We start from the raw sequence: 24,824 nt of genomic DNA, 5'->3' as shown, positions 1-24,824 counted from the left end.
TGTTTACAGTGACTTTTTCTTTTGTGATTTGATTAAAGCAGAATCCATCCAACTTGGGGCAAGACTTCGTTTACAGGAACAACCTGTTAGCCATGCCAGGATGCTAGGCACAGGGTGCATTTTGAGATTTGTCCCATATTCATACGTTTAGGTCATAATTGCCTGGGTGGGGTTCAGTGCAGTGCGGAAGTGTCAGGAAATGCCCGCCCTGGACTACATAGCCTTCCATTTATGATTTTTTGCTTTGTACATGGGTATTTGTGTATGAGTAACATCTTGATTACCTCTGTCTAGTCTAATAATAGTCATTGTTAGCCATCTATTGTCACAATGTCAGAATGTTCGAAGTTGCTGAATAAATGTCATTCTCACCATTCTGGGCTGTGGCAAAGAATGACTAGCCACAAAGAATATGTGTGATATGGTGTCACACAGTTGATGGCTAATGTCTTTTTTGGGGGGATGGACATGGGCTGGAACAGGGATCTGAACCCATGACCTCAGTGTTAACAAGGCTACACTCTACCAATTGAGCTAACCAGTCAGCCCTGATGTCTTAATTTACAAGCTTTCTTCATATTCCTCTACCAGAAAATCTCTAATACGTACCCACTGGCACATTTGCGATCACCTAAATTAAAACTCTCTCAGAGAGTGCTGAATCCACTCCCCAGGAAAGCTGCTACAAGTACATTTTCTTCTAGGGCAGGCTCTGTGCCCAAGGTTCATCGGCTCTGTGCTGCTGAGAACCTAGGTTCCAGATACTACTTTCTTCCTGTAACGCAGTGGGTAGGTGTGTTGGGGACCCAGGAGCCAGGTTGGAAGCCATCAGACAGTTTTTTTTTTTTTTTTTTTTTTTTTTTTTGGCAGCTGGCCTGTAGGGGGATCCAAACCCTCGACCTTGGTGTTACAATACTGCACCTTAACCAACTGAGCTAACCGGCTAGCCCCAGATTTCTTTTGAATGCTGCTGTTTGTTCTTGTCTGTGGTAGAGCTTTATAATGCAGTTTTCTCCCTGAGAGTAAATTAACCCAGCCACCCATCTCAGCTAGGTTTGAACTAAATGGTTAGCTGGTCAAATAGGAGGGGAAAACTCTACCTGATGACCGCTGAGTTTTCATTAATGGTTGCATCTTTCTGTCGATAGGAAGGCTATCTGTGGGTATACGTACCCTACAATCCAAACCCTTAAATTCACGAGCAGATGGGTGTAAACAACCCATTGGAGTCCCTGTTGCATGTACGGTTGGTTCACAGTCACTGCATAAAATAGAATCTCAGCCTCTCGTCCACTTTGACAGTCAAGTTCTATCCAGTGTCAATGAGTGGGGCAGCTACACATCATGTCTTGTGGTCTCTGGGTCTCAGATTAATTATCATCGTTCACGCGATGTGGGCACGAACTACACCAAGCGCAGAACTCCCATCTCACAAGCTCAGATTATTTACAGCGAACTCAAACTGCTCTCTGCTTCTTACCCCCTGCCAAGACCGAGAGGAGTGTAGAGGGTTTTTTCTGTTCTGTTTGCACAGCACAGAAAGGAGAAAATGCTGTGCAATTTCCACACTAAATGGTCACAGTGGGGACCAATTTCCTGCCCTCCAGACCTGCTGCTTCAGCCAATACAGCAAGGGAGGACGCAGCTCTGTTTTCTAGAAGGATCCCGCCGAGGCATAAAAACGGCACAGCCCAGCCTGGCACCGCGCCGGGTGTGGGAGCCCTGAGCTCGAACATGGGGAACACACATTCCAAAAGCGGTGACAGACACAGCGCACTGCCTGGCTGCCCCGAGCTGTCCTGCTACAGCTCTTTCCCCAGCAAATGGAGCGAGAACGTCTTCTTAGATAATGAGCTGTTGACCTCCAAGGTCCTGTCCGTGCTGCGGCCGCAGTCGGAGCGGGGCTTCCGGACAGGCGACCTGCGCTACCCTGCCCACTTTCTGAGCACCAACTCTGTCTTTACCTCTGTCGCAGCCTCACTGAAGGAGCACTCCCGGAGCACCCTCTTGGCCGATGGCAGCCCGGCCCCGCCCAGGAATGTCGGCATGACGGTCTCTCAGAAAGGGGGTCCCCAGCCAACACTGAGCCCAGCTGGAACTGGGACGCGACTCAGGTAAGCCGGGGTCCCCTCTTGGTTGTCAGGTGCAGATGACGGGCTAGAGCAGCAGTAGGTGGCATCCCATGGGGAGGCTGTGCAACCCCTTACTTAGGTCTGTGTCAAGCAGCTCAGCAGCCCCCATGCCAGGCAGCGAAATTCCCATTAACACCTGCTTCCAAGATTCATGCCTTTTCTTCTTTCAAAAACAATGTGTCGCCGGGTGTATTTGGCCGCTGGTGGAGCCACTTTGCTGAATCCTTGTACCTGTACCGCAGTCAGGGCTCCCTACTGTACTCACAAAGATGCCAGAAGTCCTACCGAGGGTAGCATGGGGTTAGCAACCCATTATCTACACCTTACCTGGGTTTACAGGATTTGAGGAGGCCCCCCCAGTTTTGCATCCAGAAGTGTGGAAAGAGATGCTAGAACCTAATGTATTTGCAGCGGTCCTTTTATGAGTTGGTAGAAAGGAGCCACCTAAGTCCTGGTAGAAAGAATTTCAGGGGCTCCAGTGGGCACCGATGGCCAGTAAAGGAGGCCCGTGGTCCACGCCCCCTTAGAACATACCTGAACGTTAAAGTTAGTCATAATGGAAGACGTCCTGCTATCACACTGACAGTCTCCTAATTTTTTTTTTCCTTTTTGTCTTTTTTCGTGTCCGGCAACGGGATCGCAACCCTCGGTGTTGCGCCCGCACCTCGCTCAGCCAGCGAGCGGGAACCGGTCTGTATGTGGGATCCGAACCCTCGGCAGGAGCGCCGCCGCGCTTCCCAAGCAGCGCACTGTAGCAGTGTGCCACCGGGCCGGCCCGGGTCTCCTAATTTTTAAAAAATAATCTGTGACGAAGCTGAGACTTATATTGAAATCTGGAAAGTTCTCAGATAGTACCTAATCAGATGGACTGACAATCTGATTTACCTTCGTAAAACAGGGTGTGTGTGTGTGTAACTCAATATTTTGAAATAATTGTTTTTGTTATTTCTACTTAGACCAGTCACAGGAGAGATGGACGAAGCTGACTCTGTATTTGTGAAATTTAAGCCGGCAGCTGATGACTCTCTTTCGCTTGCATCTTCGAATGCTGAGTCCATTTTTGTAGAAGGTATGGTCATCTCGATTCCCTGGCACATGTCACAGGGTCCCCATCCATACTGGGAAGTGCCGGGCCCCACATCGGTGTGTCTCCGGCAAGGACACAGGGTGGGGTGGCTGGGAGCCAGCCAGCTCCAGGCCCCCAGTAGCAGCCCCTTGTCTTTCCCACAGACCCCTACACTGCCTCACTGAGGAGCGAGATCGAATCAGACGCCCACGAATTCGAGGCTGAGTCCTGGAGCCTGGCTGTGGACTTGGCCTATGCCAAGAAACAAAAGAAGGAGGTTGTGAAAAGACAGGATGTCCTTTATGGTAAAAAGTCCAGAGCTCTGTGCTGCCATGGCAGCACTCTACTTAATTCTTTTCTTTCTGTTTGTCTTTTTTTTTTTTTTCTTTAATTCCATGTGGGAGTCTGAGTTCCACAGCTGTCCTCCCCTGAGACTGTGTTGCCTGCTCTGCCCACTCCCCCCAGGGCAGCCCTGCCTTCCAGTCCAGGGAAGGATGGCTGGGGAGGACTTTGTCACAAGAGGTCCCTGTGGATGAGCCTGGCCAGATGCCCGGGTCTGACTCATACTTACCTTGTTGGTGACTACCTTAGTCTGCTGGGGCTGCTTTCACAGAATGTCATAGACTGGGTGGCTTATAAACAAGAGAATTTTATTGCTCACAGTTCTAGAGGCTGGGAAGTCCAAGATCAAGGCTCTGGCAGATTTGGTGTCCAGTGAGGGTCTGTTTCTTGGTTCATAGATGGTGCCTTCCTCATGTAGAAGGGGCAAGGGAACTCCCTGGGTTTCTTTTATAAGGACACTAATCCCATCCCTAAGGGCTCCACCCTCATGACCTAATTACCTCCCAAAGGCCCCACCTCCTAATGCCATCAAATGCGGGATTAGGTTTCAGCATATAAATTCTGGAGGGACAAAAGCATTCAGTCTATAGCAGTGACTCTGGGAGAAAAGACCACCCCGGTCCCATCCCAGCTATCCCTTAGTGACCACCAGACAGGCTTGGGCATAGCTGTAATTGGGGCCTCTTGGAGGCATGCCCCTCTCTCAGGACATGGTCATAGCACAAGCTTCATGGTGGGCAACCCTCCCTGTGCTCCCACATGGGTCCCTTCAGGCCCCCAACACCCCCCCCCAGCTGGGTGACCAAGCTCAGAATAGTGTGACTTGCCCAAGGTAACAACAGTAGTTATTGTTCTCATGCCACCTACGATTCTCCTTGGGGAGGCGTTTTTCTGTGCCCTGTCAGTGTTCTGGGAGAGGACCTGGTATAGAAGCATGTTCCCTTTCCACCCCACATGATCATTCTGGTCCTGGGATCCCCAGACCCTGCTCGATGGCGTCTACCGCACCCGCTCTCTCCTGCATCTGGCACACTGAGCTCTGCCCAGGCCAGGGTAGGTTGGGGTGTCTTCGAGGAAGAGGACCTGAATGGATGCCTCCCCTCAGGGAATGTGGAAGCCATTTGTCACAATGTCACCCCCCCCCGGGTCCCTACAAATGGCTCCCAGTTCCCTGCAGATGTTGGCCCTGGGCTTGGCACCGTTGAGAACGAACAGTTCCCAACACCAGCCCAGGGGAGCCAGAATCACACTCTTCACCCACCCCTCCCCCTTCCCGTTCCTGCTCCCTCCCCTCCTGAGATCCTTGCTGCCACCCCCACCCCACCCACAGCATCCCCTCCCTCATCTGAAGGCCTTGCCCATATGTGGCCTGTGTAGCATCAGCATTACCCACGTGTAAATTTTTGCTGTGACGTGTCCCCCTGCTCTTTGAGGAATTCTGCCTGTGGGAGAGCCCAGTGTGTGGGAGTAGCTTCATTGATCAGATAGAAGGGTCTTGTGGCTGGCCATTTAGCTCAGTTGGTTAGCAAACGGTGTTATAACACCAAGGTCAAGGGTTTGGATCCCCATACTAGCCAAAGAAGCATCTTGGGAGATGGGAGCACTGGAAATCTTATCTAATCTTTTGAAATTGCCGTTTTAAATGGCTGTGTTATAGTTGATGGGATGAAACACCCAGAAAGGGCTCGCACTTGATGTTGACACTTTTTACCTCACGGGGCTCTTTCCCAGTGTTACTTCTAATCCTCCTTCACTGTTTCTCATGCTGGTTGAGTACAGAAGTTATTTTTCCCTGGCAATTGACATTCGGGTCATTTTGACTCTTTAGGCCTTACAGGATGAGCATCCCTAATTCAGAAATCTGCAATCCAAAATGCTCCAAAATCCAAAACTTTTTGAGCACGAACACGACATTCAAAACAAATACTCACTGGAGCATTTTGGATTAGAGATTAGATTAGAGATGCTCAACTGGTAAGTATAATGCAGATATTGCAAAATCCAAAAAAAATCCAAAATCCAGAACACTTCTGGTCCCAAGCATTTCAGATAAGGGATACTCAGTCTGTATAAACAATGGTGTACTAAACGTGGTGAACTTTTTAGGCCATTATTAAAGACAGCCCTGCAAAATCTCTCTCTCTCACTCTCTCTCTCTCTCTCTTTTTTTTTTTTTTTGTTTGGCAGCTGGCCAGTACAGGGATCTGAACCCTCGACCTTGGTGTTATCAACACCACACTCTAAGCAACTGAGCTAACCAGCCAGCCCTTTTCTTTAGTTTTTTGATTTGATTTTCTTAGAATAAAATTTCCCAGGAATTCGAATACTCAGTTAAAGCACTCAGCTTTTGAATGATTCTTTAAACATAATGTTGTATGGTGTTAAAATATTCAAAAAGCTTAGAAAAAGAAAAGTTCACATGGCTTAAAATTTTAGCTTTTTGTTTGTCTGGCAGCTGGCTGGTACAGGGATCAAACCCTAGAGCTTAAAATTTTAAAACATTTGAAAATATTCACTGAAAAATCATCCTCATGCCCTCGTCCCCAGTCTGTGCATGTCCTGTGCCTCCAAGAGGTCACCAGTGGTTGTTTATTTTGACTCCTTCCAGAGTTTCTTTTTTCTCCTTTTTTATACAGAAGGTACAACAGTATCTATATTGCTCTATCCTTTGCTTTCTTTTCTTACTTAGCCCCAGTCTTAGAGGTGATCCCACAAAGACAGTGCGGTTACTGGCTGCCCCGGCGTCCCTGTGTATGTGTGTTTTATCTCTTGCTGCAGGAAACAATTTTGCAAGTAGTAGCCTTAGAAGTGCAAGATTTCTCCTGTGTGATGTGTCTGTAGAGTTATCTGTAGGGTCACCTCCTGGAAATGGGATTGCCGAGCCACAAGGCATGCATGTTTGGAGTCTTGATCGATATTGCCAGTTCGCCCTCCAGAGGGGTTGTATGGTCGATCCACGGTCCCAGAAGCACTGTGTGAGACTCTCCATGCCTCTGTGGATGGGCCAGCAGCTGGGTCCTTGCCAGAAAAGTAGGTGAAAAGGCATCTTAATCTGGATAGAATTTTCCTTTCTTTTATGGACTGCACCGAATGTCTTGGATGTTTAAGTCATTGGGGTTTCTTTTTCTGTTCACGCCATTCGCCCATTTTTCTTCTTGCATATACACCTTCTTCCTAGTCATATTTAAGAGATCTTAATGAGTAGGAGAGTCAGCTTTTTGTCTGGATGTGAACTACAAGTATTTTTCCCAGTTTGTGTTTTGTCCCTCAGCTTTGCTTATGGTAGATTTTTGCCACACAGTGATACGGGCTATTTACATCATCTGACTTTGCAGCATTTTCTTGTACGGTTTGTGTGGATTTTGAATCGTAGTTGCAAAACCCTTCCTTGCTGCAAGGTAAAAGCTGATGATACCGTGTCTTACTGCTTTTGGAGGAGTTTTGATTCTCTTGTTATTAAGTTGAGGAAATGAGGAAATTAAGTGACTTGTCCAGAGTCACCCGAGTCTACCCATTTGTGAAGTCACTATCTGGTAGAGACCATCAGGAATAAATCACTCCTCTAGGAGGGATGTGGTAAAGAGAAACAGCACAGGGAGGAGAAGTGGGGACATGTACCCCAGAAACTCCAGTCCAAGTTTCTCGCCTAAACAAACCAGGCAGTATGACCCAGGCCACTCCCAAGAATGTTGACAGCAGACGATTCACAGCAGCCGAAAGGTAGAAGCAGCCCAGGTGTCTGTAGACAGATGAGCAATAAACATTATGTGGTTCATCCATATAATGAAAAATTAGCTTAAAAAGGGAAATTCTGATACTACAACAATGAAATCAAAGTGTCAGCAGGGCCATGCACTGTCTGAAGGCTCTAATGCTGCAACATGGATGAACCTTGAGGACACTGTGATAAGTGAAAGAAGCCTGTCACAAAAAGCTATATATATTGTATGATTCTATTGATATGAAATGTTCAAAATGGAGACAAAAAGCAAAATAGTGGTCGCAAGGGGGAACAGAGAATAAAGAGTGACTGCTGATGGATCCAAGAAGATCCATCAAGGTGACAGAAATGTTCTGGAATTAGATAGAGGTGATAGTTGCACCGCTCTGTGAATATACTAAAGACCACCGCGTTACATGCTAGAAGAGAGTGTGTTGTGTGGTATGTGAATATCTCAGTAAAGCTGTTTGTTTTGTTTTGCTTTGTTTTTTGGCAGCTGGCAGGTATGGGGATCCGAATCCTGGACCTTGGTGTTATCAGCACCACATTCTACCCAACTGAGCTAACGGGCCCAGCTCTTATCCCTCTTTGATCTGTTATAATTCTTGAATTTTGGGGGGCCATGCCTTTGTCAATCTGATGACCACTGAGGGCCCTCTGCTCAGGGGAAAGCACCCACATACACACAGAATTGTGCAGGCCTATTCAGTGTCCGTATTAGCTTTCTAGGGTTCCCATAACAAAGCACCACAAATCTGGGGGCTGAAAACAACAGACATTTATTTTGTCACTGCTCTGGAGGCTAAAAGAGCAAAATCAAAGTGTCAGATGGGCCATGCACCCTCTGAAGGCTCTGGGGGAGAATCTTTCTTGCCCCTTCCAGCTTCTAGTGGTGGCCGGCAACCTTGATGTCCCTTGACTTGTAGATGCATGACTCCAGTCTCTGTGTTCAAATATCCCTTTTCCTATAAGGACACCAGTCATTGGATTAGGGCACATCATAATCCAAGGTGACCTCATCTTAACTTGATTCCATCTGTAAAGACCCTCTTTCCAAATAAGGTCCCATTCATAGGTCCCAGGGTTTAGGACTTCCAGGCATCTTTTTGAAGGACAGAGTTCAACCCACAACAGTGGTGCCTGAGTTCTGGAAACCCGTCCACCAACTCCAGGTCCATACCCCTGCCTTGACTTTTGTTTTATCTCTAACAGCTTCACAGCCTTGACCTGAAGAGCAGATAAGCTCCAGCACAAAATCCAGTCTTTCTCCACCTGTAACAGTGAATCCAAATCCCCACTTGAGCTCTACTTTTTCATCAGTTATAGTCTGTCTTAGACCATTCCAGCTGCTGTCACAAAGTACCATAGACTTGGTGGCTTATAAACAACATGAATTTATTTCTCACAGCTCTTGAGGCTGGAAAGTCTAAGATCAGGGCATTGGCAGATTCAGTGTCTTGTGAGGGTCCACTCGCTGGTTCATGAGTCACCTTCTTGCTGTGTCCTCACGTGGTAGGAGTCTCTCTGGGTGTTTTTTATAAGAAATCTAATCCCATTCATGAGGGCTCCACCCTCCTGACCTAATCACCTCCCAAAGGCCCCACCTGCTAATGCCATCACCTTGGGGGTCAGGATTTTGATATATGAATTTGTGGGGGGCACAGACATCCAGTCCATTGCAGTCTGGGTCAGATCACAGACACACACTTGTGAGTTTTATGTCCCCAGGAGTGGTGTTCATTAGAACAGTCTTCTTGCTTAAAACAGCCTTGAAATGTCTTCAGTTGACTTCAGGCAGAAAACTGTCCTATGGGGCTGGCCATATAGCTCTGTTGGTTAGAGTGTGGTGCTGATAACATCAAGGTCCAGGGTTTAATCCCTGTACTGGCCAGCCACTAAAGGAAAAAAAAAAGAAAAGAAAACCCTCCTGCAATGTTAAGGCCCCAGCGCACAATACATCCTGGGTCCTCTCCTTTCACTGTCCCTGTAGGCTGGGACCCCCACAGCACTGGGCTGTGGAGGACAGGAAGCCCGGATAGACGTCCTGGGTGGTACAAAAGACCCCAAGGGTAAGGACTTAGGCAGAGAACTTTCAGAAGCCAGCCCAGCAAACGAAGGGCAGGCAGTACTCACGAGTGGTAGGGCTGGCGGGGCTAAGTCCTGCCGTCTGTGTCTCTGCAGAGCTGATCCAGACAGAGGTCCACCACGTGCGGACACTCAAGATCATGCTGAAGGTGTACTCCAGGGCCCTGCAGGAGGAGCTGCAATTCAGCAGCGAGGCCATCAGCCACCTCTTCCCGTGCGCCGATGACCTGCTGGAGATGCATGGCCACTTCCTCTCTCGGCTCAAGGAGCGCCGCCTAGAGTCCCTGGAGGAGGGCAGCGACCGGAATTACATCATCCAGAAGATCGGGGACCTCCTGGTGCAGCAGGTGGGCATGCCCATGTTCATCTGAACACTCTTTGAAGCCCCTGCCCCATCTCTGTTCCTTACAATAATAAGAAAACAAAAAATGGCTGTGGTTTGTCAGGCGCCTCTCCCCCATAGGATACGCAGTACAGGCCCCCGACAGCTGGGCCTGCAGGGCATATTCTAGAAACACAGAGGCTTAAGTGGTACATGAACACTGTGCGGTGTTGTGTGGTTGTTTGGTTTTATTTTGAGGTTCTGACCACTGTGTTTTTGACTGTCAGAAGCATGCCTGTGGGCTAGAGTTAGCCATGATCAGGGTGTTGACCCGGAACAATCACTCCTGAGCCTACACCACGATTGCTGGCTCGAAGCACCCTGGGCCAGTTAGTTAGAAGAATTCTCCTTTTGCTTTTTCATGTTTCTGACATTCTTTGGCTTAGATTTATTTTTTTTTTCTTCCTGGATCTCAGGAAGCTTTACAGCTGTAATGTAGCAAAGCCCCGAAGCAGAAAGTTTTCTCATTTTTCCTCTATCATACCTCATAATTAGACACCCCCTGGTGAGCCATTTCCCTGTTTGGGGATGTGTTGGAAAGTGCAAGTGCAGGGGCTGGCCAGTTATCTCCATTGGTTAGAGCACAGTGCTGCTAACACCAAAGTCAGAGGTTCAGATCCCCACACCAGCCAGCCACCAAAAAAAAAACAACAATGAAGTCACAGATAAATCCAATATTTATTTTAGCAGAATCAGATGAACTAGATGAAAATATACGTTGGCAATTTTCATGTTTTCTCTTAGTAACATTTCCGTTCTCTTTCGCCTTAGTTTTCAGGTGAAAATGGGGAGAGGATGAAAGAAAAGTATGGCGTGTTCTGCAGTGGCCACAACGACGCAGTCAGTCATTACAAGTCACTGCTGCAGCAGAACAAGAAATTTCAAAACCTGATCAAGGTGAAAAAAAAATTTTTTTTTAATTAAGAACTTAAGGGCCGGCCCGTGGCTCACTTAGGAGAGTGCGGTGCCGATAACAGCAAGGCCAAAAGTTCGGATCCCATATAGGGATGGCCAGTTCGCTCGCTGGCTGAGCGTGGTGCTGACAACACCAAGCCAAGGGTTGAGATCCCCTTACCGGCCATCTTTTAAAAAAAAAAAAATTAAGAACCTTTTTTGCTGTAGGTTTTCCCCACAGAACTATTGAGGCTTGGGATTTGGGAATTGTAAGATGCCAGTTATAAAGCAGTGATTTCCGTGGTTTGGTTTGGTTTTTAACCACAAACCCATTCAGAACACATCAGTGAAATCTTACGGAGGATCTTGAGGTGTGAAGCAAAAGCAAGCATATCTGAGGCTTTCTTCTTGCCATGCCAGGGCGGCCGCAAGATGCCCCTACAGGGCCCTGGTGTGGAATCTGCTGACCGTCACTCCTCAGATTGTTTGGGTAACACAAGGGTCATTTCAAGGAGCCACCCCTCCAGAGCCACCCTGTTCTACTTTTGGAGGCTCTGGCTGTTGTAGGGGCCATTACTCTAAACGGTGGTCCCTGTTTGTCCCTGCCCCCTGGAAACGGCACTCGGGTTAAGGCCACTAGGTTCCATCAGCGTTCACCTCTCCAGTGGCCCTAAGCACACTTGATCCCAAAACAGTTCTGTCATCTGTGACTGGTCAGGACTTTGTTCTGATGTGACATTTGATGGCTAATGGTCTGAAGTTAAGAATGGCATGGGCTGGCTGGTTGGTTCAGTTGGATAGAGCACAACGTTGGTAACACCAAGGTCTAGGGTTTGGATCCCTGTACCAGCCAACTGCCAAAAAAAGAATGTCATGTGTTGAAATTTGGTTCCACATCATCACAGTAGATAGATGCAAAAGGGGAAGAATCACTTTGGGGCCACGGTTCATCCAGTAATAAACAGCGGAGTTGGAATGGGCTGGCCTGCGCTGGAAACACCTAGAAAATGGTGGTGCAGGGGTTTCTGATGAAACCTTCATCCATGGACTCTCGCAGATCTCACAGTGACTCTCTGGTCCTCTTAAGAAGTGGCTCCTTGTGACCGCTGGCCTTCCTAACACACACACGAGAGCAGGGGAGACCACCAGCAGAGCGTGTGTTGTGCTCGCAGAATGCAGGAAGCTGCTCAGGCTCCCACCAGGGAGTGACCGCTTCTTTGGTTCTCAACCAGAGGTGTGCATCAGAAGCCACCAGGGAACCAGTTTGGAAGGCACATGCCCAGTCTAGCTGCAGAGGGTTCTGGAATGACAGCCGTTGGTGAGGGTTAGCGTCTTCGGTGTGCATGAGCGTGCACGTATTGAATGGCTCGGCAGGTGATGTCCATAACCCCCTCTCCCCATCGGTTCTCGTTCTTAATAGGTTTTGCAGGGGCCCTTGTTCACACCAAGGCAAGTCTGCCTTTGTTTCCGTGGCCTTTCTGCAGACAGCAGGTTATTCCTGCTTTCAGGTATCCAGTGTGTGTCTCTTCCAAAGCAGCCAAGAAAAAGTCCTAGTGAGCCAGAAAAGGAGGTGGCCCCACCCAGCCTTGGTAACCAATCGTGAACTGATCCAGCAAGAGACAAGATGTTCATACAACCTGGTTTTGTTTTCCATTTCCTAGAAAATCGGCCACTTTTCCATCGTGAGGCGGCTTGGTGTGCAGGAGTGTATTCTTCTGGTTACTCAGCGTATCACCAAGTACCCAGTGCTGGTAGAACGCATCATTCAGAACACAGAAGGTAGGGTAGCACTCTCCACAGCCTCGCCCGTCGCTGCTGCAGCGGGGCAGGGGGCTGTGTCCACCTGCTCCCTACATTAGCGGTAGATTGGATAAATTCCCTTGGAATCCACTATGCTGAGTGCTGGAGTTAAAGACGGGGCAGCACCATGGAGGCAGGGGCAGAGTCTCATTTGCCTGCCATACCCCCATTTCCTAACACAGGCTGGGCCGCAAAAGCCCCATTCAGTATCTGGAGTGGATGAATGGAAGGAGACAGTGCCCTGATTAAGGTCGCTCCTGGGTGATCCAGACACGCACAAAGATGACATCTCTGTGTCGCATGAGTAGGGCTGAGAGAGGGATGTGCCTGGACCCGTGGCAGGCAGAGGGGAAAGGGCACAGAGCCCGGCCAAGAGTTCCCCAAGGCCCGGGCAGTGCTAACTACGCCTGCCACATCTCCAGTGGAATTAGGCATGGCAGAACAAGCACATTCCCCTGCCAAGAAAGCCATGTCCTTTGAGTGGGAGAAGCCAGCTGTTGGTCACTACAGGAGGTGGGGGGAATCATTTATGAAGAACTGGGAGACACGGGGGGATTTGTTTACCAAGCAGTGGCCAGCAGAGCTTTGCAGGGCAGTTTTTGTGTCTTGGATTGGGTGAAAACTCAACTCTGCACTATTGTATTTATTTTGGAGAACCATTTAAATCTCAGGAGGTGGTAGCAGGGAGGTGGTTCTTGAGAGTTCTCTGAGCAGTGGCCTTGGGGAATGCACCTCACATATCCCATCCGCCCACACGCAGTATGCCCACTTCTGTCGTGTTCTTGAGTGCGGACAGAGACAAGTGCTAACTCTGCTGTGTGTGGCAGCTGGCACCGAGGACTACGAAGACCTGACCCAGGCCCTAAACCTCATCAAAGACATCATCTCACAAGTGGACGCCAAGGTCAGCGAGTACGAGAAGGGCCAGCGCTTCAGGGAGATTGCAGGGAAGATGGACCTGAAGTCCTCCAGCAAACTCAAGAATGGACTTACCTTCCGCAAGGAGGACATGCTGCAGCGGCAGCTCCACCTGGAGGGCACACTGTGCTGGAAGACCACATCGGGGCGCTTGAAAGGTAAAGCTTTCAATATATAACTATATATAACTATATATATATAATAGTATAAATATATAAATATATATATATTTATATATTTAAAACTATAAATATATAACTATATTGTATCAGTGGGCACTGTCTTAGAGTGGTGGGTGCCATCTTGGGTTGGTGGCACCATCTGGGAGTGGTGGATACCATCTTGGGTTGGTGGCACAATCTGGGAGTGGTGGATGCCATCTTGTATTGGTGGGTGCCACCTTGTGTTGGTGGCACTATCTTGTAGTGGTAGGTGCTGTCTTGGTTTGGTTGCACCATTTGGATTGATGGCACCATCTTGGAGTGGTGGATGCCATATTGGGCTGGTGGCACCATCTTGGAGTGGTGGGTGCTATCCTGGATTGGTTGGCACTATCTTGGAGTGGTGGATGCCATCTTGGATTGGTGGCACATCTTGGAGTTGTGGTACCATCTTGGATTTGTGGGTGCCATCTGATACAGAGTTACTGCAGCCTGGTTACTTCATGGCTGAAGGGAGGTCACATGTTGAGTCAGAATGAGCACAGGCAGCCAGGAGTATAGCAAAAATCAGGTAGTCTTATTATCACCCTCTTTCTCTGGTACAAACCAGGAGGGCACATAGTTGTTCACTTCTGAACAGAAACTCAAGGCATTGGCCTTATGACACTCCAGGTTTGGCAGAGGCCCAGGGTTGCAAACAAGCTTAGTTGTAATCCTAATGTAATAACGAGTCCCCTGCAGTGGATCCAACTGCTTAAGGGACCCAGTGAGGATAGAAAATGCCACCAGGACTGTTGGTAAGTGTCCCTGGGCATCCCGCTCATTGCCAGGGTGTGCTCCAAGCCCTGCTTTCAAAATCCATGTTGCCATTCCAGACCAGAGAGGTCTCAGGACTCATCCCTGAGGATCCTGTCCATTTTCTGAGCCTCTAGAAACATCCCACCCTATCCACTGGCATCAGCATCTTTTGAGGGGTACTTGAGGTGGCCAGATGATGACAGCGTGTGTTCATTGGTCATTTGAGCAGATGTGTATTCCACAGATAAAATTTAGCACCTTTTGCCTGCCAGGCACCAAGCTGAGTGGTGGGAATGCACCCAATCAGGCAAGACCTGGCCCCTGCCCTCCTAGGGCTTCAGTCAATGGGGCAGAAAGAGAGAAGCAACTACACAAACAAGCAAATAGTTAACAGCACAGCAGATGCTTTCAAGGAAGCCAGCAGGCTGCAGTGCAAGGGAATTATGTGGAGAACAGGCATCTGGTTTAGATGAAACTGTACTGAGAATCAGCTCCCCAAGAAGGTAATATTTACGCTTCCTGAAACACAAGTGTTTCTGCTGAAACTCCGTTCAGGATTCATACCTATGTGCAAAAGCCTTACCGTGCGGGACGTTCATACTGGGACAAGGCACCACGCGAGACGTGGGGGCCCAAGAGGACTGAGAGCAGCCCTGGCCTGCATTGCCACACAGGAGTCAGATGCAGGCATCCAGTGGCTCAGGTCCCAGGTGATCCAGGAGCGGGGACATCAGAGGGGTCAGTTCACGTTTGAGAAGTCAGTGCCAGAGAAACTCATGACAAAGAGGACCATCAGGACAGTGGCCTGGCCATGGGGTGAGAGCCCTGGTTTAGCTCTGAACATTTGGAGCTGGAGGTGCTGAAGGAACATCTAAGAGGAGACTCCAGCCATTGGCTGGTGCTAAGTGTTGAAACCCAGAAGGTTTCAGGTGGAAAGGGTGGCGTAGAAAGGAAACCTCTAGGCTCAGGCAGAAGCATCATGGTGCCTCAGCCTTCCTGGGGATTCGGCATCTGCCAGGCTGCCCAGCAACACCTGCTAGCCGCGTGACATCTAAGATGTTCCCTTTTGTGCTGTCTCTTCAGATGTTCTTGCTGTCCTATTGACTGATGTGCTTTTGCTGCTACAAGAAAAGGATCAGAAATATGTCTTTGCTTCTGTGGTATGTATCTTGCCTCTTCCAACCAAGGGTTCTGCTCACTGGGGCCTTGGGGGGTTGCTCTGAAGCTGCCCATGGAGGGGGCGGCCAGGGCACTACATCAGCGACAAGACAGGAAGAGCAAGTGCCACTAGAAAGCTCACCTGTGAGTTACCCTGTGCATCCCAGGCGCTCCCAGAAGGTTCTAACCAGGCAGGAGTAGAATTTTCTGATGATGAGAGTCCAAGGCCTGGCGTCCCACTCCAGTATCCTCCCCAGCTTCGGTTTCTCTTGCATTTTTGTAGTTCTTCCTCTGGCAGCTACTACGGGTCCTCACGGGCCCCAGAATCCTGGCCAGGAGAACCCCTCCCTTCTTCCTGGGACTTTCTGGCTCTGTCACTGAGGACCCAAACTTAGGCAGCCATTGTTCTGTGAGCTGTGACCATGTGGACCCCAATATTCTGGGCCCCAGAGCAGCCTTGTCATGGGAGCCAAGCCCAGCTGGGACTTGGGCGGCCATCCACCTGGAACTCAGGTTCCTACCCTGCTGGCCGAAGGACCCGATCGCCAGATCCTTCAAGCATTAACAGCACAGACAGAACCTGCTGCATGGCGAGGAGGTCTTACACCAGCCACTGCAGGGTGTAAGAACCTCTTTGCTTCCAGATCACCTGGAGAAGAGGGCAGCCTCTGTCACTAAACTCTAGAATCATGTTCCTTGCCCAAAGATTTAAAATGGCTTCTCAAGAAGTTTTCCAGCCACCTACCCTCATTCCTCCCATCCCTCACCCCTGCAAACTGGCTCAAGCTGTTCTGTCAAATGGTTGTCCCGCCTTGACCACAGCACACCCTGAGCTGTCCCGGCACTCACAGCAGGGTGATGCGACGTCGATAATCTGCTGTGTTGAGTGGCCCTGCGTGCCCGTCTCCCATCATCAGAGAGCCCTGCTCAGGATTCTCTCCTGTGTCGTCCTGTGGCTCTGGTTGGGGAAAAGACATAAAGTAGCATGTCTCAGACCCCCAAAAATGCAGAGACAGGCAAGACCACATTCATTTGGGTGTAACTTTGTTTCAGAAACTTTTATCATTCAGAAAAACAAAAAGGAGGAGCTGGCCGGTTAGCTCAGTGGTGCAGGTATCACCAAGATCCAGGGTTTAAAACCCTGAAGCAGCCAGCCACCAAAAAAGAAAAAAAAGAAAAACACAAAAAATAAAATAAAAATCATCTGAAGTCCTGTCACCTGAAGACACAGACTTGGTTTATCTTAGGGTGTCTGCTAGGCCAATCTTTATGACATATGTCTATTACAGGGGCCTATAATTGCCTTTTTTGCTAAAACCCAAATAATTAATCATATCAGCTTTGCAGGCCACATGGTGTCTGTCACAATTACTCAACACTGCCATTGTATCGTGAAAACCTCCATAGACAGTGCATAAATGATTGGCGCTGTTGTGTGCCAATAAAACTTTATTTACAGAGTTAGGCACTGGGCTGGACTTGGCACAGGGACATAGTTTGCCGACCCCTTGGTCTCCAGTGATAGAATACATTTTCTTTTATAACCTGTTTCTTTGTTCCCACTCGATGTGTTTTGAACTTCCCCCATCTCAGTGCATCTTACTCCTCAGCATGGTATTTAACAGCTGCCTGCTTTTGCATTTTATAACCATCCTTTATTTTTGTTTAATTTGTTTAATGCTCTATTGTTGGGCACATTGAATTTGTCCATAAAAAACAACTCTGCGGTAAACATTCTTATAACAAAATATTTGCATGCACCCTTAGGTGAGTTTCCTGGGGAGAAAAAATCCAGAGAGTGGGTTTCCTGGGTCAAGCAAGAGGGCTCACAAGGAAAGCTCCACTTTTTTGACTCCAGAAGAATAATTTTATTCTGGAGAAATAAAAAGTCACATCACACCAGTAGGTTTGGTGGCAGCAATTTGAAATGGGGAACATCAGAAATGAAAGCTGCTCCTTCCTGCAGTGATCTGGGGAAATCTGGTGTGTTCTTTTAACCAGCGTAGCAGTTTGCTGTAACAAACTGTCACAGACTAGGGAGCTTAAGTAACAGAAATTTATTGTCTCACAATTCTGGAGGCTAGAAGTCCGAGATCAAGGTGTGGGCAGGGTTGGTCTCTTCTGAGACCTCTCTCCTTGGCTTGTAGATCCCGTCTTCTCCCTATGTCCTCACATGGTCGTGTCTCTGTGTGTCTGTATCCTAATCTCCTCTTCTTATATGGACATGAGTCATATTGGATTAGGGCCACGCTAACGACCTAATTTTAACTTAATCCCCTTTTTGAAGGCCCCATCTCCAAATACAGTCCCATTCTGAGGAGCTGGGTGTTAGGGCTGCCACCTATGAATTTGGGGGGGGACACAGTTCATCCCATAATGATCAGTTAAGATGTTGTAACATTCTCTCTTGAAGGACGTACAACAGACTGGAAATACTGGTTGGCTCTGGATGGCACAGGGACTGGAAGAGGATTTATCCATTGCTATATACTGTGTAGTATTGTATCTTTTGAGTTTTGTAGAGTTGTACATGCATTACTGATTTTTTTTTAATTTAAGCATATGAAATTGACACATCAGAAAGATACTAGGATATCATTGCATTAGCATCTTTTTTCCCCCCTGATGGCAAAAGATTCACATTGAATTGTTTGAAAGGAAACAAAAGGTCAAGGGATTCAGATCCCCATACTGGCCAGCTACCCCCCCCCAAAAAAAAAAGGAAACAGGGTGCAGGACTTCCCCTCCTAGACTCCTCCCCTGAGACTCGGGACCCCACTGCCCTTTGGATGCAGTAGGGTGCAGGTGACCTCCCCACCACGTTCTACCTTTGCAGGACTCGAAGCCCCCCATCATCTCTTTACAAAAGCTCATCGTAAGGGAAGTGGCCAACGAAGAAAAAGCCATGTTTCTGATCAGCGCCTCCCTGCAAGGGCCCGAGATGTATGAGATTTACACCAGTTCCAAAGAGGACAGGAACACCTGGATGTCCCACATCCGAAGGGCCGTGGAGAGGTGAGGGGGCGCTGGGGGCTTCCTCCCCTCCCTGTGTATTCCTTCTGCTCTTGGCTTTGACGGACAGTTGGTCGGTCAGTCAGCAATGACCTTGAATGCCCTGAGAGACCCCTTTGCTGTTCCTCTTCCTCATTCCACCTGGATGCTTTGACCATCCCCTTCTCTAAAAGGGACAGGTGACACTATTCCATTCCTTCTGACAACAGCTCAACCTGTTGGATGCAAAAAAGGCCCAGGTGTCTCTGGCCAGGGGATGTGGGGCCATGCAGATCTAACCTGAACCTTTCTACATGCACAGGCTATTCTGCCTATCATGGTGGGCTATCCACCTGCCCTTGGTCTGGGGCCAGACCTGCTGGAGCAGCTGGTGGCATCCTGTCCTTCCTCCTCAGGCTGAGGACCCCAGTCCCATGACCCCTACTCCCCATGTCTGGCTCCTGGCCCACTGGACAGACAGGCGGGGTGGGGGGGTCCAGCCCCCAGCCCAGCCGGCCACCTGTTCCTTCTCTCAATGCCTGAAGGACATCCCTGTGTCTTAGCCAGCTCCAGCTCCCTCAGAACTCACCAGCCTCAGCTCTGCTGGGTCTGCAGCCTCCCATACCCAGCAGGTCCCGCAAGCAAGCTGACTACCAGACTCCTCCAAGTCACAGCCAGGCACTTAAAACCTCTGGCTGGTCACATCCTTTGCTTTGAGGCTGGGTAAAGGCTCTTTTTCTCCCCACCCCCTTCTCTCCTGTACCGTTCTCCTGCTAAATGACTCACAAAATCTGAGGCACTCTTGGCAGCCGCTGTCAGAGGCCAGCCAGCCCTGGAGGCCTGGTTGTCCATCTGTCCCCTCTCCCTGCAGCTGTCCGGATGAGGAGGAAGGGCCCTTCAGCAAGGCCGAGGAAAAGAAGGTGGTCGAGGCCCGCGCCATGAGACTCAGGGACTTTCAAGGTAAAGGGGGCAGCATTACGGGCATGTCCCTCATGTGTCCACGGCCCCGCAGAGCCCTCCTTAGACAACGAGCCCTGGGCCTCCTGGCCCACCAGCAGCATGTCTGTTCTGTCCTGTTGGGACTGGCCTTGGAGAAAACCACCACCCAAGTGACCAGGCACTTTGCTGTGGGCTGTCCCAAGTCCCGCAGCTCTGCAGAGCATTGGGAACAGGGCTGCTTCACTAGGCTGCACAGCCCCACTGGGGGGAGTGGGAAAGGGGAAGAGTACAGCTCAGGCCTCAGAGCCCCCTCCAGACGCGACTGTTCAGTTGTACACACTGCCACTATCCCGTCCTTGTTCAGACAGGCACTATACACGGGGGCCCAGACCCCCACAGTCTCCTTCCAGAGCCAGCCTGGCCTGGGCCAGTGTTACTTTGTGACTGGTGGCTGCCGCCTCTGTATTTTGCTAAGCACATTATTGAGATATAATTCACATCCCGTATAACCCACCCATTTCAAGTGTTTGGCTCAGTGGCTTTTAGTGTACTCATAGGTACGCAACTATTACCACATTCATTTTAGGACATTCTTGTCACCCCAGAAAGCAGTCCCTTCCCTATTAGCAATCATTCCCCCTTCCCCTCCCCCAGCCACCCCAAATCCCCTTTCCATCTCCATGAATTTGCCTGTTCTGAACATTTCTATAAATGGAATCACACTCTATGTGGCCTTTTGTGTCTGGCATCTGTCACTGAGCATGATGTGTTCAAGGTCCACCCACGTGGTAGCATGTGTCAGAGCCTTGTTCCTTTTCATGGCTGAATAGTGTTCCAGCGTGTGGACGAGCTTTATTTTGCTTATCTGTTCTCCCCGCTATTTTTAACAGATTCCTAAGAGAGTTCAGTGAGGCCATTAGCAAGAACAATTCCTAGTTCCTGATGGCCACGATCAAGTTCCCCGCTTCCCTTTCATTAGCTGTGTTGTTTATTTTTAAATTAGGTAACATTTAAACAGTAAATACAGAAAACCAGGTAGCATATGTTTTATTTCTGTCTGTGGGAAGAGGTGCTTGGGCTTAAGGATTTTTTTTTTTTAATAAGTCTAAGTTGAAGGGTGATCATTAATAAAAATGTCCCAAAAAAGGGGGGAAATAGAATCCCATTGAGTCCTAGAGTATAATCCTGACATCGTGTTCATTTCATCTCATTCTCACTGCTTGTTTCTGCTGGGTGGTGATTAAAATATTTGCCCTGCATCAGAACATCACTATAGATGCCACAGAGCCATTCAATAAAATTTATTCATTGCTCATTCCCAGCAAGATTCTCAATGCATTAGAAATAGAAAGATATTTTCTCTTATGCGGGGGTTGTTGAGGGGAACAGCTGACCAGCACAGGGATCTGAGCTCTTGACTTTGGTGTTATAACAGCATGTCTAACCAGCTGAGCTAAGCGATTGAGATACCCCTTTCCATCTCAAATCCCTTTTTTTTTTTTTTTTCCCCTTTTTGTTTTTTTTCGTGACTGGTAACGGGATCGCAACCCTCGGTGTCGCGCCCGCACCCCGCTCACAGACCAGTCTCTATATGGGATCCGAACCCTCGGCGGGAGCGTCGCCATGCTCCCAAGCGCCGCACTCTACCAAGTGCACCACCGGGCCGGCCCTCAAATCCTTTTCAAAAGCCAACCTCATCTTTCACCGTGGGAACATTAGGTACACTCCCATGAAAGTCGGGAGTGGGCAGGGCCACCCACTCTCACCTCGGACGTTCCAGCCAGGGTAAGAAGGGAAGAAACAGGAGTAAGATATTCTTGGAAGGAGGCGACAGAATTATTTTTTGCACGTGACGTAATTGTTTGCCTGGGAAAATCCGATAGAATCAACTGAAAAACTATTGGAACTGATAGAAAGCATCTATACTAGCAATCACCAGTGAGAAGATCTGATAATAAGTCTCATTCATGGCAGCGAAAAAAAGTATGAAACCCAGAGACTCATAAGGAGTTAAATGGAGAAAACCACCACCCAAAGGCCTAAAGGAAGACTTTCGAGATTAGAATATTCAGTCTTCCAAGGCTTTAGGTTTGTCCTGTACTAAAGAGTTGCCCTATTGCGGTCCTCTGCCATACCCCACCATGTTTGATTTTTATAATAGGCAGGAGTGGTGGGGAGGGACAATCAGAAGACAGGGCCATGCCCTGACCTGCCTCACAGGAATGTTGGACGGAGGGAGCAGCCTACCTCAGGACAGGGCATTGCTCCTCTGGGGCTCGGGGTCAGCGGGGTGCCTGTCCTCGCAGCCTTACGTCAGTGCCCAGGGCACAAGATCCCAGGGAAGGCTGACCAGGCTGACCACCACCTCCCCGGTCACTTTGCAGAACGACTGAGCCAGAAAGACCAGCTGATTGCCCAGAGCCTCATGGAGAAGCAGCATATCTACCTGGAGATGGCCGAGATGAGCGGACTTGAAGACAGTCCCCAGCCACGAGTCCTCTTCCGAGGAGGGGACCCTTCTGAAACCCTGCAGGGGGAGCAGATTCTCAAGTCAGCCATGAGTGAAAGTAAGTCAGCCACCCCCACCCTCGTGTGCTGCAGTCCTGCATGGGTGAGCTCCTCGGGGGACCCCGGGCCAGGCACATGGCTCTGTCTGGTGGGGCACAGGAGCAGCACTGACCCCCACCTGCGCCTACTACACCCGGAAGGTCCTTAGATGCGATCCAGTCCCAGGCCCTCACTTCCTCTCCCACTCAACAAACACCCCCTGAGCTCTGGGGATTGAGACGGGTTCCCTACCCTCAACAGGTTCCTCTTCTGTCTGAGAGTGGGACCTGATGATAGCCCCATCAAGATGCACACTTGCACAGTCAGGGCCATCTGACAGGCCCTTGCATCCTGGCAGCCCTCCCACCAGCTGGGCCTGGGCCTGCGTCTGGAACCTCACATCTAGTGTCTAGTGCAAGGAGGCTGCTGAGCACCGGCCGCCATGAAGAGGGTGCCGGCCGGGAGGTGGCCTGGGGTCTCCATGCGCTCTGCCCCAACCGTGCTGAGCCCCCGGCAGCTCGGACACAGCCCTTGCCCTCCAGAGCTTTCCTACGAGTAAGGAGGGCGGAGACTAGAGGAGTTGGTCTTGCTCCCTCCAGCCACACTAACTCGTCCCTCCACTGGTTCTCTGGTGGCTGTTGTTCTTGACCTCCGAAGACATTTTTCACCTGGCCAAAGGTTTTGGTCCTAGAGGGCTTTGTGTGGACAGCCCTTCCCCCAGTGCCACCCTCCCGTGTGGTCATCGTCCCACAGGTCCAGGGCCTGGAAGGCAGCAGGTGCCCCTCCCACACGGCTGCCCTGTGACCCCTGGCCTCTCAGTCACAAATTGGCATGTCCAGTTGCAGTGCCTGAAGCAAGGGAGTGCACAGAAATGGGGGCTGAAATCCCACCTCAGACACGGGACGGGGGATGCCCACCACCCTATGAGCTGCCTGGCCTCAGTTCTCAGCTGCCCCACTGTTTGCTGATGCCCCCAGCACTCTCCTGCAGGGTGACGCCTTCCTCCCATCTCTTTCCACAGTTGAGGGCATCCAGAGCCTGATCTGCAGACAGCTGGGCAGTGTCAATGGCCAGGTGGAAGATGGAGATGTCTCCACATGCCTGCCCCGGAGGGCCGAGACCTTCGGGGGCTATGACAGTACCAGCAGCCCCAGCAAGAGTAAGTGGTGCCACCTGCCTCCCAGCCCACTCCTAGGGCTGGGGGCTTCTCGGAGCTACCCCTCAGCCATCCTCTGAGATGGTTTCTTGGAATGTTCTGGAACTCTGGGTGTTGTTGGTTATGTTCTGACAGCAGCACCCAGATCAGTCTGTCCTCTCTTGTTGGTCTCTGGGCTGCAAGTGCCACCATTTTGGCACAAGTCTGTGGGCAGCAGCCTGGCCTGAATTTCCTACCCGGGTGTGGGCAGGGGATAGAGGAGGAGGATTACAGACCCCCATTGGACCCTCAGCATCCTCACGGTCCCGGCTTGGGGTTCTCAGATGGCAGTTTTAAGAAGAAGGTCTGCAGCGATGACCCCAGGCCCCAAGACTGGCGAGGCCCCGCGAGCAGTCCAGGCTTGAAGTTCAGTGACAGCGACACCCCAGGGGATTCTGAGGAAATACCGCAGGCGGTATGTGACTCCCTTGGGATATTCGTTTGCTCAGTACAATCAGTCCAGTTGTCATAATTCTGATTAACAGATATGCACAGCCTCTGCTGGCCTATCTAGGTTTTCTGTTGTGTGGTGAACATCCCAGATCCCGTTCATTTTATGTCGGTGATAGTATGTCCACCCAGATTAATGAGCAGGCAGGTGATTTCCTCCTGCTGCCTCTGAGAGTGGCAAAAGGTACCCAGAAGGGAGGCAGGGGAGGGGATGGGCCCAGGGCAAGTACAGGGGACCACAAGCTTTCAGTCAGGGCAAGTATGGTGACACCTGCCAGATGCCAGAGCCTCGCCAGCTATCCCTGCCCGCTGACCCAGAGGCCCATCGCCTGCCTGACCTTGCCAAGGTTTGGGGTTGGAACTGAGGCCAGCTGCCCCTGGCCGGCTCTGAGGCTTGGACTCAACTCTCTGCCCACAGCTGACATACAAGCTTCACCTCCAGTCTGCCATACAAGGGTCCACCGACAGCTGCCTCCCACCTCCAAGGCCACCCCATGCCCTTATTTTCCAAACGCCCAGTTTACAAAAGTCAGATGACTTAGGGCCTGGGTCGTGGCCCGCCCTCTAGGCCTATGCCAAGAGGATGTCTTGTCAATAATAAGCGGGCCTGTCTCATTGGATTGGCCCTTAGACGCTCTTTGTGGCTTGCCACTGTCCTCTTCTCAGGTAGAGGCACCGGTCACAGAGTCTGGCCCCCGTCCGCCCACTGTCCTGGAGTTGGAGGTAGGCGCGGGGCTTGTCCATCTCTCTGGGGCGGTGTGCCCCCTTGTGCGGCTTTAGGCCAAGAGCCAGCGTCTCTCTCTCTCTCTCCATATCCCCCCAGCTTGTCCAGCGGATCCAGACGCTGTCCCAGCTACTCCTCGGTCTCCAGGTACAGGGGTGTGAGGGGGCAGACCAGCCACACCTGCCTTTTCCTCGTTGGGGGCAGGGGCAGGAGGAGGGTGTGGTTCTCACCGCCCACCCCGGCCGCGCCCCAGGCGGTCATCGCCCAGCAGGACAGCTATGTGGAGATGCAGCGGGCAGCCATCCAGGAGCGGGAGAAGCAGACGCGCGGGAACCTGCTGCTGGAGCAGGAGCGGCAGCGCAACTTCGAGAAGCAGCGGGAGGAACGGGCGGGCGTGGAGAAGATGCAGAGCCAGCTGCGGCTGGAGCAGCAGCGCTGGGAGCGCGAACGCGAGCAGCAGCGCCGGGAGCTGGAGCGCGCGGGCGCGCGGCTGCAGGAGCGCGAGGGCGAGGCGCGCCAGC

General features: G+C 50.4%; 1 protein-coding gene across 1 annotated transcript in view; it reads left to right on the top strand.

Moving 5' to 3' along the window:
• The first annotated feature begins 1,572 nt into the window (after positions 1 to 1,572).
• The window catches only part of ARHGEF18 (Rho/Rac guanine nucleotide exchange factor (GEF) 18), a 26,093-nt gene continuing 2,841 nt past the window's right edge, over positions 1,573 to 24,824 (top strand). Inside the window, exons 1-16 of the mRNA XM_008580614.1 lie at positions 1,573 to 2,114; positions 3,089 to 3,201; positions 3,363 to 3,503; positions 9,443 to 9,693; positions 10,500 to 10,625; positions 12,284 to 12,401; positions 13,250 to 13,498; positions 15,383 to 15,459; positions 18,294 to 18,472; positions 19,320 to 19,408; positions 21,772 to 21,954; positions 22,956 to 23,093; positions 23,414 to 23,544; positions 24,246 to 24,302; positions 24,403 to 24,450; positions 24,557 to 24,823. Of these exons, the coding sequence (XP_008578836.1) occupies positions 1,573 to 2,114; positions 3,089 to 3,201; positions 3,363 to 3,503; positions 9,443 to 9,693; positions 10,500 to 10,625; positions 12,284 to 12,401; positions 13,250 to 13,498; positions 15,383 to 15,459; positions 18,294 to 18,472; positions 19,320 to 19,408; positions 21,772 to 21,954; positions 22,956 to 23,093; positions 23,414 to 23,544; positions 24,246 to 24,302; positions 24,403 to 24,450; positions 24,557 to 24,823 (2,709 nt within the window). The remainder of the gene's footprint in view (positions 2,115 to 3,088; positions 3,202 to 3,362; positions 3,504 to 9,442; positions 9,694 to 10,499; positions 10,626 to 12,283; positions 12,402 to 13,249; positions 13,499 to 15,382; positions 15,460 to 18,293; positions 18,473 to 19,319; positions 19,409 to 21,771; positions 21,955 to 22,955; positions 23,094 to 23,413; positions 23,545 to 24,245; positions 24,303 to 24,402; positions 24,451 to 24,556; position 24,824) is intronic.

The sequence above is a fragment of the Galeopterus variegatus genome, unplaced genomic scaffold, assembly GCF_000696425.1.
Source record: "Galeopterus variegatus unplaced genomic scaffold, G_variegatus-3.0.2 Scaffold2133, whole genome shotgun sequence".
NCBI lineage: Eukaryota > Metazoa > Chordata > Mammalia > Dermoptera > Cynocephalidae > Galeopterus > Galeopterus variegatus.
This window is presented reverse-complemented; position numbering and strand designations above follow the sequence as displayed.